The sequence below is a fragment of the Dendropsophus ebraccatus genome, chromosome 4 (genome assembly GCF_027789765.1).
Source record: "Dendropsophus ebraccatus isolate aDenEbr1 chromosome 4, aDenEbr1.pat, whole genome shotgun sequence".
Classification (NCBI taxonomy): Eukaryota; Metazoa; Chordata; class Amphibia; order Anura; family Hylidae; genus Dendropsophus; species Dendropsophus ebraccatus.
In genome coordinates, this window is record NC_091457.1 from 40122820 (window position 1) to 40139404 (window position 16585).

General features: G+C 42.6%; 1 protein-coding gene across 1 annotated transcript in view; it reads right to left on the minus strand.

Annotated features, from left to right (window-relative positions):
- The window catches only part of LOC138789264 (mucin-2-like), a 198815-nt gene that overhangs the window by 106848 nt on the left and 75382 nt on the right, over positions 1-16585 (minus strand). Inside the window, exons 14-18 of the mRNA XM_069967868.1 lie at positions 15717-15779; positions 12913-12954; positions 8440-8496; positions 3668-3721; positions 936-998 (exon numbers count right to left, since the gene is read on the minus strand). Of these exons, the coding sequence (XP_069823969.1) occupies positions 936-998; positions 3668-3721; positions 8440-8496; positions 12913-12954; positions 15717-15779 (279 nt within the window). The remainder of the gene's footprint in view (positions 1-935; positions 999-3667; positions 3722-8439; positions 8497-12912; positions 12955-15716; positions 15780-16585) is intronic.

Below are 16585 nucleotides of genomic sequence, written 5' to 3' on the forward strand. Positions count from 1 at the left end.
GCTGAGCTTAGTTATGCTCAGTCAATCGCAGCTAAGCAGCTGATGACGCGGCAGAGGGGGGGCCGGCATGAGGGGCGGTCGGAGCGGTTCCGCCGGCTTCCCGAAGATTACATCATTGTCACAAGATCGCGGCCGGGGGTCGAAACAAAACAGATGAGTATAATGCACCACACTTCCAGGTTTAGCGTGGGTGGGGGAAAACAGGGGGAAGGGGGCCATTCAGATACATAACATACATTACAAAGTTGTATAACTTTGTAATGTGTGTTATTTTGTGAATAATTACTAAGCGCCGCACTACACCTTTAATGTGGACCAGCCAGGAAGGAAATAAATTGGTTGTTCGCCTTAGCTTTCTGTTTTATTAGATATCAGGTGATAGCCCTATTCTCCCTGCAGAAATGTGCACTCAGATTCTTCCTTAGTGATAAAAGCTGAATCAAAACAAAACAACAATTTTAAGGTGCTCTAATAAGTTTAGTCCACGCGGAAGGATGTCAACAAATGTCAGGAAGGATGTGAGGCCATCCTTCTACGTGGAGGGATGTCAAACCATAAATCCATGAAAACGTGTTTTTTAGTATTTGCTCACTAGTTGAAATGCCGACCACAGTTCTTGTAGATAAGGGTTTAGTGGCTGCAGTAAAACTATAACCATCAATAATAAGCAAGTCTTTACATACAACAGTCAGAAGAAGAACCATCAAAGTGAGGTCAGTTTTTGCTGGATGAATGTCATTTAACCGCAAAAACATGTTATTTTTAAACAATGGCTATTTTTTTAAAAAATGGACATCATTTTGACAGTTTGTGAACATAGCCCTAAACTGTAAATTACTTCCAGTAAAATGGCCACTATTATTGATCGATCATTAATCGAAAAATTACTTTCCAGACCATAAATCCATCATAACATGTTTCATTTATGCACTTACTTGTTCTGGTCGTGGTTCTTGCAGTTGTTGTTACTGTTTCTGTAGTTCCTGATCTACGGGTTGCTGGGGGGTTCAGAAATAATCAGGTAAAGGATTACAATACACACTGATCTGAGTTGTAGGAAATGGGACAAAAGGCTAACATTGTCTGAGCTGCTTATAACAATCAATTATATAATTCATGTCCGCACTTTACATTATAGCTGCAATGTGAATGGTTAAATACAGACATTTTATTATCCATGATGTCGAGTCAATACAATATATATCTTTTCTAATGTTTTTGGACAGACGCTAAGGACACACGAAAAGGAAATTTGATACTTGAATATCCTGTTGATAGTCTTATCCAAGTTAGCATCTATATAATCAGTCTCTGGCTATGTTCACACAACGTTTTTACAGCTCTGTTTAAAATGACGCCCGTCATTTGAGTCTAAAATAATGGACGTCATTTAGCAGCCTGGCTTCCCCTTAGTGCAATGACTGATGTTTGTTCATTATTCTAGTTTAGGTGGACTAATTGGCCTTTGGATGCGGCCTAATTGAAAAGTCCATTGAATTTATTAGTAAAAACAGAGAAAGAACAGTGACAAAAAAAAAACTGTGTGTGAACAACTAAAAATGCCTGCTGTGTTCAAGAGACGTCCGAAAATAATGATCATGTTCATTATTTAAAGTCTGCGGTAAAAACGTCCGTTATTCAATACATTGTTTGCATTGGATGTTCGTATTTCCATTGACTTCAATGCATTGCCATTGTAGTCAGTTAAATCGCGGCAATAATGGACGTTTTTTTAAACATAAAAATCGGCTGCCTTTTCTCTATTTTTGACGTCTTTTGAACATAGCCTCTCTCTGTCCTACATTTTGTATCTTAACTTGTATCTTGTATGTGTAACTTGTAATTTGTATCTTAACCCCTTGTAAGTCTTTTTAATAAGTAATAATAAATAAGTCTTTTTAATGCGGCTTAGTGTGTACTGCATATGGTGCAGGCTTTACAAGCTGAGCCTGCTTCGTATATGATAGGAAATGGTTTTTATATTACAACTAACACCTATGTGCAAGGGCAGAGATCGTTCTTCAATCTGATCCTGGCAGATTATCCCAGCAAATACCATCATTAACAATTATCTTAGTATTTAAAAGGTTAAACAGATTGTGTGGTATTACAGTTTTATAAAGTATTACAGTTTACAGCTTTGCTCCTACTAGCCAGAATCCTACTCAACACTGATGAGGGGCTTACAACCCGAAACAGCTGTCTGTGGATGAATACCTTGCTTGGATGGTTTCCTTAACTGGAGACCTTACTTGGCTTGGTTGCTCCTTCCCGGAGGAAGGTCTGGCTAGCTTATTGATGTTAAGAAACATGTGATGGTGTCTCTGCAGTATTTTTGCACATTTGATTTTCCAGGGTGCAAGTCTTAGATTCACTGACGTTGAGAAACACGTCATGGTGTCTCCGCTGTGATCTTGGCTCATAGCTGGCCATTTGGGGGTACGCAGATTCCTTGATTTACTTTCCAGGCATTATTGGTGGCCAACTCTGGTTCAAGATGTAGAAAAGTTTGTGGCCGCTTACTGGTACTGTGCCTACAACAGTTCTCACTAAAAGCCTGCTGGTCTTCTGTTGCCTGTACTGGAGAGTCATTGGTCACATATTGCCATCTTCCCCTTTCCTTAAGCTGCTCTGTAATCTGGCTTGTGGTGGACCAATTTTGAAAAATGGCTCTGTTTGCCTCCATCTCTGTGTATTCCAACTGGTTTCACATGTCTCTCCTAAAGCCTCTTTCCCTTAACCGGTACTCTTGTAAAATCACTTCTCCTTCCCCAGTGTCTGGCACTGAAAATGTCTACAAGGTTAAAGAGATCTTGAATATGAAAAGTTTGAGAGGGTAAGTTTACTATTTGGTAGATTGGAAAGGCTGTGGACCAGAAGAAAGATCTTAAGAACATGGCCTTGTCCATTATCCCCTCCAACTCTAGGTTGCACTGTGCTGTGATAATCTCCCTTCCTCTCAGCCGGATTTTTCTCTGGATTTTGTTTTTGCCCTGATCTGGCCTCCTGGAACACTGAGCTCCCTCTAGTGGCAGACACTCGCCTGCCCACCTGTACTTATAGGTCAGCCCACAGACTCTGGAGTTTTCTAGAATGTTCTCCTCAGGGTATATATAGTCTCCACCTCCTCACCTCTTTGCTCAGTTATTGTTGTCAGTCAGAAACCACATCTGTGCTTCCTAGCTTTTTGACACTTCCTAGCGATCTTCTTGCTACTCCAGCCATTCCTAGTTCTAGACCAGCTCCAGTCTGAACTACATCCCAACGGTGCATCCTGCAGACTCCAGCACTCCTTCAGTTGTTCACTCAGTGGTTGCCGAGGTCCTTCCCTGAAAGTAGCAACCTGGGAGTTTCCTACAGAAAGTCCAACTGGACTTGCGGCACGCACTGGGAAGAATGCCAGCACAGTCTGGATGTGTCAGTATCAACCAATCATAGCTCAGATTTCATTTCCTAACTAGCTCTCTCAAATTGAAACCTCAACTCTTATTGCAGACAGTTTTATACCCCCCAATGTGAATGATTGTTATAGACAACACATTTTTTTACAACTGTAATGTGTTTTTAAAATTTGACTTAAAGAACTGCAAATATGGAAGAAAGTTGAACCTCTATCCTGCACTGACCACAAATCTATTAATATATGTTTTTTTTATTCTTCACTCACTTGTAGGTGACGTTCTTGTCGTAGTTCTAGTAGTTGAAGTTGCACTTTTAGGGGCTGTATTAAAAATGTTTTGGTAAAGGTTAATCGTAATACACACTGATCTCATAGTTATAGGAAAGTGTAAGAGGTGCCAATAACAACCAAGCATATAATAAATTTTTAGGCTATGTTAACTCACAGTAAAATAATAACAAAATACAGCTGCAGTCTATGTAGCTATCTAAAAAGACACCAATAAAATATAGTTGCTATGAACAGCAGTCTTGCTAGTACATATTTCATATCATGTCGTTTGAGGGGTCAATGGCAGAAAGCGTGATCAGTGCTGTCCGTCATGAGTACCCATCTGCTGATAGCTGCATAGCATTGATCACTGAGATTGGCGCTCTGCTAGTAGAGTCTGCCTGAGACAGACTCTAGATGCTGATTGCTGATCGGACAGCATCTAGGTAAGCATAATGCCTTATTCACACGTCAGTATATTTTTCCAATCCGCAAATTTAAGTCAGTAACAATCGTCAAATTCAGTCCGTATTGCATCCGTAAAAAAATACGGACCCCATAGAGTTGTATTGGGTGTGTCAGTTACTGTCCGTACTAGGGCCTGTCCTTTTTTTTTTGCGGAACGGATTGCAGCCCAGTACACAACACGGAAGTGTGTATGGGTCCATTGAAATACATTGGTCCTATTTTTCTGCGGATCCACAATTGCGGACAGGAACAGGATGTGTGAATAGGGCATAAGGCTTCTGGCTGCCCTACAAATGAATTGGGACCCCATACAATTGTTTAAGACAAGCTGCTGCATCTTTCACTGACACACTTAAAGTGTCATTGCGTTTTTTTTTTTAAGTACAGGTGATTTTAGGAAACTTTGTAATTGGGTTTATTAGGCGAATATGCCATTATCTGCATTCAAAAATACTTTCCCCATGTCCCCTCCCCCTCCCTCATCTCTCTCATTCACTGCTCATTATCAGGAAATCTTGACTCTTTTACAGTCGACCCCATCTAACCTATGGAGAGGGGAGGGGGAGGAGGGAGATTAGTCGCCAGCAGAGAGCAAAGGATTACACAGTGGAAGCTGTGTGAAAGCTGTTATTTAGAGGTTATACAGGTCAGTGCTGACTTGTCCTGTTTTGGTGCTTTATCTCCCTCCACCCCTCCCCTATCCATAGAAAACCATGAAGACAGGGAGAAGAGCGTCAAGTTGCTTTTTCATGATAAAAATGCATTTTTCAGCTAAGGTTCTTAAAATCGCCTGTACTAAAATCAAAAACTAAAAATCAAACGACAGTGACACTTTAAATGCTGAGATCTAGATATGCTGCTCAAAAAAATAAAGGGAACACTTAAACAACACAATGTAACTCCAAGTAAATCGAACTTCTATGGAATAAAACTGTCCACTTAGGAAGCAACACTGATCCACAATCAATTTTTACATATTTTTTTGCAAATGAAATAGACAAAAGATAAAAATTATTGACAATTAGCAAGACACACTCAATAAAGGAGTGGTTCTGCAAGTGGGGACTACAGACCACTTCTCAGTACCTATTCTGGCTGATGTTTTGGTCCCTTTAAATGTTGGTGGTGTTTTCACACTCGTGATAGCATGAGCCAGACTCTACAACCCACACAAGCGGCTCAGGTAGTGCAGCTAGTTCAGGATGGCATATCAATGCGAGCTGTGGCAAAAAGGTTTGCTTTGTCTGTCAGCTTAGTGTCCAGAGGCTGGAGGCGCTACCAGGAAAAAGGCCAGTACACCAGGAGACGTGGAGGAGGCCGTAGGAGGGCAACAACCCAGCAGCAGGACCGCTACCTCTGACTTTGTGCTAGGAGGAACAGGAGGAGCACTGCCAGAGCCCTGCAAAAAGACCTCCAGCAGGCTTCAAATGTGTATGTGTCTGCACAAATGATTAGAAAACCAACTCCATGAGGATGGTATAAGGGCCCGACATCCACAGATGGGGGTTGTGCTCATGGCTTAGCACGCAGTAGCGTAGCTACCATAGAGGCAGGGTAAGCAGCTGGCATGGGGCAGTGCAGGAGAGAAGATAAGAGCATCCTGTGTCCTTCTGCTTAACCCCTTATTTACTGCAGTGTGTAAGTAACCCAATGTTTACTTACATGTTGCACACAAAAAAAGTTAGCAAGCAGAAGACCAAGCTATTTCTGCTTCAATGCACTGATAACCCCTGACCTCTGTTCTGGCTGCCTGCCACAATCAAAAAGGAAAATGTGCAGAGCTCCATGCAGAGGTCAGGGGTTATCAGTGCACCAGCAGTAAAGCAGATATCTCTTGTCTTCTAAACATTGGGTCTCTTACACACTGCAGTACATAAGAGGTAAAGAAAAAGGTAGTCTGCACCTGCACCTATGTATTTAACCATAAGCGCTCCTAATGGGCCCTTATAGTTAAATACAGTGGACTGACAGAGCAAGCAGCCATTGGCTTTCTGCTCTGCCAATCATTCTTGTGGCTGCAGGCAAGATTTTGCCTCTGGCCACAAGATGCACATATATATATAATATATATATATATATATTATATATATATATATATATATATATATATATATATATATATATATATACTACTATATTGTGCATAATAGAGGGGGGTCACTTACAATTTTTTGCTATGGGGCCCCGTGAATTCTAGCTACGCCCCTGCCAACACTGCCACTGGCGTCCTGTGCTTTTCGCAGATGAAAGAAGGTTCACAGTGAGCAAATGTGACAGACGTGACAGAGTCTGGAGATACTGTGGAGAACAATCTGGTGCCTGCAACATCCTTCAGCATGCTAGTGGGTTTGGCAATAGGTCAGTATTGGTGTGGGAAGGCATTTTGAGGGCCATGTGCTTGCTAGAGGTAGCCTGACTGCCATTAGGTACCGTGATCCTCAGACCCCTTGTGAGACCATATGCTGGTGTGGTTGGCCCCGGGTTCCTCTTAACCCTTAGGGGACACAGCCATTTTCTTTTTTGCCCTTTCGTTTTTTCCTCCTTGTGTATATAAGGCCATAGCGTGTGCATTTTTCCACCTAGAGACCCTTATTTTTTGCGCCACTAATTGTATTTTGCAATGGCAGATGTAATTTCTTCCTAAAATATGCAGTGAAACCAGAAATAAATTATATGTGTGGTGAAGTAAATTTTTTAATTTTCGGGGGCTTTACGCAGATTGCCCTAGGGTAAAATTGACTTGTTATACATGTTTCTCAAGTTAGTATGATTACAATTATATGTAACTTGTATAACTTTTGTATTATGTATTATGAGGTTCTGCAGCAGCTGAGATGTATTATGAGGTTCTGCAGCATCTGGGGTGTATTATGAGGTTCTGCAGAACATCATAATACACAATGAGAAATTAATAAGTTTACTTATAGCTGAGGTATCGACGTGGGAATAGTTGCTTCACAATTTTTAATTTTCGCCTCAGGCAGCAAAAAAGCTAGAATCGGCCCTGCATTGGCTAATACATTTGATTTCCATTAATGATTTTTGTGAGATTTTGTTCTCAGCACATTCAACTTTGTACAGAACAAAGTATTCTATGAGAATATTTCATCCATTTAGATCTAGGAAGCGTTATTTTAGTGTTCCCCTTATTTTATTTTTTTGAGCAGTGTACATTGTGACATTTAAAGAGTTAAAGGAGGACATCAGCTGATCACTGGTGTCTGGAAAAGAAGAAGAGTCCAACAGCACCCGAAAGTCCACATGTAGCAGATTACAGATGCACACTGGTTGGTCCACAATCCCAAGTGCACAAGATATCTAGTAACAAGAAGTACAACAGCAACTAGTTGGAATAATCTTCAAAGCTTTCTTGGAGGATCAAGAGCACAATACGATGTTTCGCCTCACATTGAGTTTTCTCAAGTATAACATTACATTACACCATGCTCATCAAGTATAACATTACATCACACCTTGCTCGTTCTGAAGGGGGAATGATGGCGCTAGGATGTCCGTAGTTAGTGCTGATGACTGCGCAACCACAGACATCCTAGCGTCAGCGTTTTCCTTCACAATGAGCAGAATAGCCCCCTCTTGGACATCACTTCTGGGACTTGCCGGCACGTGCGGGAGATCCTGCGTGACGTCACCTTTGGCACCCTGCCTGACCGCATGACTTCTGACATGAATCATTGGAAACCCCATCATGGGGCCATGGATGCGGACACCTTACTCACACAGAGCACAGGTAGATCGGCATATTTTACTATGTTTAAACTAGTACATGGGCAGAGTTGATTTTGATTTCTATTCTTTGTACTTTTATGTTAACTAATAAATTGCTTGTTTATACAGTATATGGAATCATGTTACAGTGGTCATCCGGTCCACTTCTTCCTGCATTCCCTTATTTTGTGTCTTGGTCCAGGGATCCACCCACTATTCTAATTGGTGAGTGATTTTCCCTTTGCACATTTATTCCTGCACTGGTGTAATGTAATCTTATACTTTAGAAAGGCTAAATGTGAACCGAAACGGTGTATTGTGTTCTTGATCCTCCAATAAAGCTTGGAAGATTATTTCACTTGGATGCTTTTGGACTTCTTGTTACTAGATCACTGGTGTCTGTCATTGTCTAATTGTCTAAACCATAAAATCCATAAAGCCAAAGTTAGACAGCAATAAATATTATATAATTGTAATGTGTTTTTAAAGTTTGACTTAAAGAATTGCAAAAAAGGTTGTACCTCTACTCTGTACTGATAAAGAATCTATTAAAACGTTTTCTATTATTCACTCACTTGTTGATGACATTCTTGGCATAGTTCTAGTAGTAACTGTAGTTGCGCTTTTAGGAGCTGCATAAAAGAAAAATTTGGTAAGGCCTCATTCACATGTCCATTGTTTTGTCTGCTCTGTGAAAAACGCTGAACGTCTGTTCATTGCATCCTTGCGTTGGAATGGGAGCAGAGGAGATAGCAGTCTGGAGCCAGTGACAGAAGCAGGTGACATTGCAGCCCGGTGACAGGGGCGGGGGAGTTGGGAGCCAGGAGCAGGGCACATGGGAGCTGAGAGCTTGGAGCGGAAAAGCTGGGAGCCGGGAGCGTGGGCCATGAGAGCCAGGAGCGGGGGAGCTGAGAGCCAGGAGCGGAAGAGCTGAGAGCCGGGAGAGGGGGAGATGAGAGCCAAGAGCGGGGGAAATAGGAACGGGGGGAGGCATCCATGACGCCATATACACTATGATCTGTCCTATTTTTTCGCAGCAAGAATCACAGCGCGGATGATGGCACGGATCGTGTTAATGCCCACATAGGATTTCATGGGCCTTAAAATTGTCCATATCCACAACCACGGACAATTTTACGGGACGTGTAAATAAGGCCTAAAGGTTCATAGCAATACACACTGATCTCATAGTTGTAGGAAATTGTCAGAGGTGCCTATAACAATCATTCATATAATATAATTCATTTTGGGGCTATGTTCCCGCACAGTAAAATAATAGCAAAAAATAAATAAATAAATAAATAAATAAATATATATATATATATATATATATATATATATATATATATACACAGTATATATATATATATGCATAAATGCAAACCTAGAGGAAAGGATGCATGGCTGCACCCATGGCTAATACTAATGCCTCTCGGCTATATTTAAAAGCCAATGCCAGAATATTGGTATATAATTTGATCAAACCATATTGCCTCAAGTACCGCGTGCAGGTCTTTTGGCCTACAAATTGTATACCAACATTCTTACGTTGGTTTTTAAATGTAGCCGAGAGGCATTGGTGTCAGCCGTGGGTGTAAGGTGCAGCCAATTCTTTTTTTCTCATGTTTGCAATATATATATATATATATATATATATATATATATATAGTATATTTTTTTATTGTGGCGTTTGGGGGTCAATGGCAGATAGCAGCGTGATCACTGCTGTCCGTTTTGAGTACTCGTCTGCTGATAGCTGCATAGCATTATTCTGTGAGATTGACGCTCTGCTAGTAGAGTCTGCCTGAGACAGACTCTAGGAGCTGATTGCTCATCAGACAGCATATGGGTAAGCATTAGGCTGATAGTTGTAGCTATTCCTCGGATCCTAGAGCTCCAGCATTCTCAATGTTGTTTTTCCAGGTCGGTAGTCGATGCCTCACTGAATTGTTTTTTTAATCCATAAAGCCAAAGTTAGACTCTAATAAATATAATATAACTGTAATGTGTTTTTGAAACTTCACTTAAAGAATTGCAAATAAGAAAGTTGTTCCTCTACTCTGTACTGACCATGAATCTATTAAAACATGTTTTCTAATATTTACTCACTTGTTGATGACATTCTTGGCACAGTTCTCATAGTTGTAGTTGCGCTTTTAGGGGCTGCATGAAGATTTTTTTTTTTTTTTCAATTACATACATCTAAACAGATGCCACTAAAATCTGGTTGCTAAAACAGCAATTTTACTAGTATGTATTTCATATCGTGAGGGTATTTGAGGGGTCTACAGCAGTCAGCAGTGTGATCACTGCTCTCCGTCTTGAGTAACCGGCTGCTGATAGCTGCATAGCATTGATCAGTGAGATCTCTGCTAGTAAAGTCATTGGTGTCTGTCATTGCTTGTCATTGTCTAAAGCATTAGATCTAAAGCACTCCTTCTCAGCTAGCTATCAGGCCATGCTCAAGATAAAAGAATGCAGAGTTACCAGTCCCTTTGTACAAAGGGCCACACACAGTCATACAAAAAGAGTGTAACGGCATACAACGAGGCCATATTAATACAGCGATAGAAGTTTATTTAACCATAGCTTGTAACCATTCCTTGCCATGATGCCATGATGAAATAAGCTTCTATCCCTCAATTTATACCTTTATTATCCTCTCAAAGTGAATAATTGTTATAAACAACACATTTTTGAATCCATAAAGCCAAAGTTAGACATAGTTGTAGACATTTCATATCTGATCAAATAAATAATTTCTTTATAGTCTCTCAGCTCAAAAATGCATGTTATTGTTGGTGGACAGTGGTGTAGGGGGAGGCTTATCAGGTGTGCAACCCCATATCTCCACCCACATTGGCGCCGTAGGCCTCACCCCTCTGTGACGCCATTGGTGTCTAGGTATCGTCCCGTCCGCAGCCATTGGAATGGGCCAACCTAAAGGTCTAGGCCTCATCCCCTCTAGGTTGGCCTATTCAGGGCCGGCCTTTGGGGTGTGCGACCTGTGCGGTTGCACAGGGCGCATCACTCCCGGCCAGCAGGGGGGCGCTCAGGCAGAAGAGACAGCAGCACATCTAGCTATATAAATGTGTGCTGTCTCTGTCTGCAGGAGCGCTGGCACACTATAGGAGGAGGAAGGCGCAGGGCGATCAGCCATAGAGGCGCCCGGGCAGAGAAAGGCAGCTCTGCATACTTATCTGGTGTAGAGAGGAACGCTGTATGTCCTGCAGGAGCGCCATTAGAAACCACTATAGGAGCAGGGTGCCGGGCGGCCAGCTGGGGGAGCGATCGGGGCGGACAGACATACACAGCACGACACTGTCACATAATGCATGCTGTGTATGTCTGTGTTCCTCTCTCTACACCAGATAAGTATGCAAAGCTGCCTTTCTCTGCCCGGCCGCCTCTATGGCTGATCGCCCTGCGCCTTCCTCCTCCTATAGTGTGCCAGCGCTCCTGCAGACAGAGACAGCACACATTTATATAGATAGATGTGAAGCTGTCTCTGCATGCCCAAGCGCCTCTGTGACAGATCGTCAGCGTGTCCAGCGCCCCGACGGCCGAGTGACGTCACTGGAGCGACGTCCTCTGAGCTGAGGAGAGGAGACGCACGGCGGGAGCCAGGTGAGTTAAAGTGTCTGTTTTTCTTGTATGTGTGTTTGTCAGTGCCTACATCGGGGGGAGGGGGTGGCAACTACCTACCTACAGCTACCTACCTATAGCTACCCACAACTATCTACAGCTACCTACAACTACCTACCTATAACTACCACAGCTACCTATAACTACCTACCTACACCTACCTATAACTACCTTCCTACAGCTACCTACAGCTATTTACTTACACCTACCTATAACTACCTTCCTACAGCTATTTACTTACACCTACCTATAACTACCTACAGCTACCTACAGCTATCTACCTATAACTACCTACCTACAGCTACGCACAACTACCTACCTACAGCTACCACAGTTACCTATAACTACCTACCTACAGCTACGCACAACTACCTACCTACAGCTACCCACAACTAGCTACCTGCAACTACCTACCTACAGCTACCACACCTACCTATAACTACCTACCTACAGCTACCTGCTTATATGGTGGCACTGAGCTGCCTGACTACTATTTGGGGCATGTATAGGGCATACTGCTTATATTTAGTGTTGAGTATTGTCTTATGTTAATGTATTATTACTTTTTAGTTGTATGTGGTATTACAGCTTGTCTCTATTCACATCAATGGAACTGGGTTGTAATACCACACACAACCTGAGGACTGGAATGGAGCTGTTTATGAAAGAAAGTAGACATGCCTTTTTGAATCCTGGATAACTCCTTAAATAAGGTTGTCTAAGGGTACAAACACACACAGCAGATATGCAGCAGATACGCAGCAGAAACGCAGCAGATTTGATACTGTGTTCAGTTATTTAGATCTAATCTGCTGCGTATCTGCTGCGTATCGCAGCAGTAAATACGCAGCGTATATGCCGCGTGTGTTTGTACCCTAAAATTGGAAAAGAACAACTACTTTGTTGCAGAAACAGCACAGACGCAGGGACAGCAGAAGCTCTGCCCTGTATGTCTATATATATGTGTGTGTGTGTGTTTGGGGGGGAGGGGGGGCGCCAGAAGACAGTTTCGCACAGGGCGCCATCTACCCTAAGGCCGGCTCTGGGCCTATTCCAATGGCTGCTGAGGTGGCAGGGCCTAGACACCAGACGTCTCGGAGGGGAAGGGCCTACTGTGGTGATGTGTGTGGGGAGAGGTGGCATAGCAGTTGGGAAGCCCCGCCCAGGTGGCATAATCCTCCAACAATAAAAAACATTTTTCACTAGACCAAGCACCGAGAAATCTATTATAAAGTAAGGTAGGAAAACTGCAGAATTTAGGATTTATAGCTGTGTAGAGAAGTCCTCATCCATAAAGGGGGTGACAGTATCACTTCAAAGAATTGCAAATAAGAAAGAAAGTTGTACCTCTACTCTGTACTGAACATGAATGTATTAAAATAGGTTTTCTATTATTCACTCACTTGATGGTATTCCTGGCACAGTTCCAGTTCTGCGTTTAGGGGCTGCATTAAAAAAAAGAAATAATAATAATCAGGTAAAGGTTACACCCTGCAATACACACTGATCTCTTAGTTACAGGAAAGTGTCAGAGGTGCCCATAACAGCAGCTGCAGTCTATATACAGCAGCATGATCACTGCTGTTCATCATTAGTAACTGGCTGCTGGTAGCTGCATAGAATTGATCAATGAGATTGGCGCTCTGCAAGTAAAGTCAGCCTGAGACAGACTCTAGGAGCTGATTGCCGATTGGACAGCATGTAGCTAAGCATAATGCTTCTGGCTGCCCTACAAATCGATTGGCAACCCAGGCAATTGGTCAATTAAAGCCACTGCTCCTGTCATTGACACACTTAAATGCTGAGATCTACATTGTGGCAGCCTGTGACAACACTACAACTCCCAGCATGTACTGACAGCCTGTGACACTACAACTCCCGGCATGTACTGGCAGCCTGTGAAAACACTACAACTCCCAGCATGTACTGACAGCCTATGACAACACTAACACTCCCAGCATTTCATGATGGAGCTGCTTACATCTTCACAGGACCTGCAGATCCTCTGTCCTCCCCCTTCTCACCGGGACCATGCTCCTGCCCCTCCCCCTCTGCACGGAGTAGGATAGAGACTAAAAGCCATGAGGGGAGAGTTGGTGAGACCTCCACACAGCACAGGGGAGGGGAGCAGGACCCCCAGACTGCAGCTAGTAAGAAGAACAGGTCTGTAAAAGTCCGTTTTCCTCACTAAGCTTTGCAGTGTACTGGCAGCAGCCCCAGGCCCCTCTCTGTGAGTCACCTGGCCCGGGCCCCTTACAGCACTCCCGACAATACTACTGCCCTGATGGCGGCCCTGGTTACAGTGCAGGCCGGGGGCGAGCAGGGGGCAGGATGGATGGGTAAGTAAATTTATTACTTACAAAAGAAAGTACACAGTTACCGGCACTGCTGCTGATTCCGGCTTAGGAGCTTTTTTTGTTGTTCGGAGTTGTTAAACTTAGTATAAATTTTATCTAGGATCACTGGTTGGTGCTCACTCAGGAGAATACAGGAAGCATACAAATCCACTTTATGAGAAGAAAGATGAGGGCACTCACCAGATTCGTGATCTCTTCTTTATTTAAGCGTGCATTTAAAAACTTACGGACATCCAGGGCCACATAGTAGACGCCAAGCACTGACGAAGCAGGGTGATTACAGCTGTTTCGCGCGCATGCGCGCTTCTACTTCAGTAGAAGTAGCCATTGGCTCTCTGCTCTGCCAATTACTCTTTTGGCTGCAGGCAGGATTATGCCTCTGGCCACAAGATGCACACACACATATATATATATATATATATATATATATATATATATATATATATATATTACTGTATTGTGCATAGTGTAGGGGGGGCACTTACAATTTTTTTGCTATGGGGCCCCATGAATCCTAGCTACGCCCCTGCCAACACTGTGCAGGACTCTTGGTATTTGCCAGAGAACACCAGGATTGGCAAATTCGCCACTGGTGCCCTGTGCTTTTCACAGATAAAAGAAGGTTCACAGTGAGCACATGTGACAGACGGGACAGAGTCTGGAGATGCCATGGAGAACAATCTGGTGCCTGCAACATCCTTCAGCATGTTATACAACTTTGAAATGTATGTTATGTTAGTAAATGCCCCCCTTCCCCGTGTCCCCCCCCCCCCGGAAGTATAGTGCACTATACATACCTGATTCGTGCCAACAGCGGCCGCCATCTTGGGGACAATGACGTCTTTTTGGAAGGCCGGATCGCACCAGCCCTCCTTCGTGCCGGCCCTCCTCTGCCGCGTCATCAGCTGCTCAGCCGCGATTGGCTGAGCTTAGTTATGCTCAGTCAATCGCAGCTGATGACGCGGCAGAGGGGGGGCCGGCATGAGGGGCGGTCGGAGCGGTTCCACCGTCTTCCCGAAGATTACATCATTGTCACAAGATCGCGGCCGGGGGTCGAAACAAAACAGATGAGTATAATGCACCACACTTCCGGGTTTAGCGTGGGTGGGGGAAAACAGGGGGAAGGGGGCCATTCAGATACATAACATACATTACAAAGTTGTATAACTTTGTAATGTGTGTTATTTTGTGAATAATTACTAAGCGCCGCACTACCCCTTTAATGTGGACCAGCCAGGAAGGAAATAAATTGGTTGTTCGCCTTAGCTTTCTGTTTTATTAGATATCAGGTGATAGCCCTATTCTCCCTGCAGAAATGTGCACTCAGATTCTTCCTTAGTGATAAAAGCTGAATCAAAACAAAACAACAATTTTAAGGTGCTCTAATAAGTTTAGTCCACGCGGAAGGATGTCAACAAATGTCAGGAAGGATGTGAGGCCATCCTTCTACGTGGAGGGATGTCAAACCATAAATCCATGAAAACGTGTTTTTTAGTATTTGCTCACTAGTTGAAATGCCGACCACAGTTCTTGTAGATAAGGGTTTAGTGGCTGCAGTAAAACTATAACCATCAATAATAAGCAAGTCTTTACATACAACAGTCAGAAGAAGAACCATCAAAGTGAGGTCAGTTTTTGCTGGATGAATGTCATTTAACCGCAAAAACATGTTATTTTTAAACAATGGCTATTTTTTTTAAAAATGGACATCATTTTGACAGTTTGTGAACATAGCCCTAAACTGTAAATTACTTCCAGTAAAATGGCCACTATTATTGATCGATCATTAATCGAAAAATTACTTTCCAGACCATAAATCCATCATAACATGTTTCATTTCATGCACTTACTTGTTCTGGTCGTGGTTCTTGCAGTTGTTGTTACTGTTTCTGTAGTTCCTGATCTACGGGTTGCTGGGGGGTTCAGAAATAATCAGGTAAAGGATTACAATACACACTGATCTGAGTTGTAGGAAATGGGACAAAAGGCTAACATTGTCTGAGCTGCTTATAACAATCAATTATATAATTCATGTCCGCACTTTACATTATAGCTGCAATGTGAATGGTTAAATACAGACATTTTATTATCCATGATGTCGGGTCAATACAATATATATCTTTTCTAATGTTTTTGGACAGACGCTAAGGACACACGAAAAGGAAATTTGATACTTGAATATCCTGTTGATAGTCTTATCCAAGTTAGCATCTATATAATCAGTCTCTGGCTATGTTCACACAACGTTTTTACAGCTCTGTTTAAAATGACGCCCGTCATTTGAGTCTAAAATAATGGACGTCATTTAGCAGCCTGGCTTCCCCTTAGTGCAATGACTGATGTTTGTTCATTATTCTAGTTTAGGTGGACTAATTGGCCTTTGGATGCGGCCTAATTGAAAAGTCCATTGAATTTATTAGTAAAAACAGAGAAAGAACAGTGACAAAAAAAAACTGTGTGTGAACAACTAAAAATGCCCGCTGTGTTCAAGAGACGTCCGAAAATAATGATCATGTTCATTATTTAAAGTCTGCGGTAAAAACGTCCGTTATTCAATACATTGTTTGCATTGGATGTTCGTATTTCCATTGACTTCAATGCATTGCCATTGTAGTCAGTTAAATCGCGGCAATAATGGACGTTTTTTTAAACATAAAAATCGGCTGCCTTTTCTCTATTTTTGACGTCTTTTGAACATAACCTCTCTCTGTCCTACATT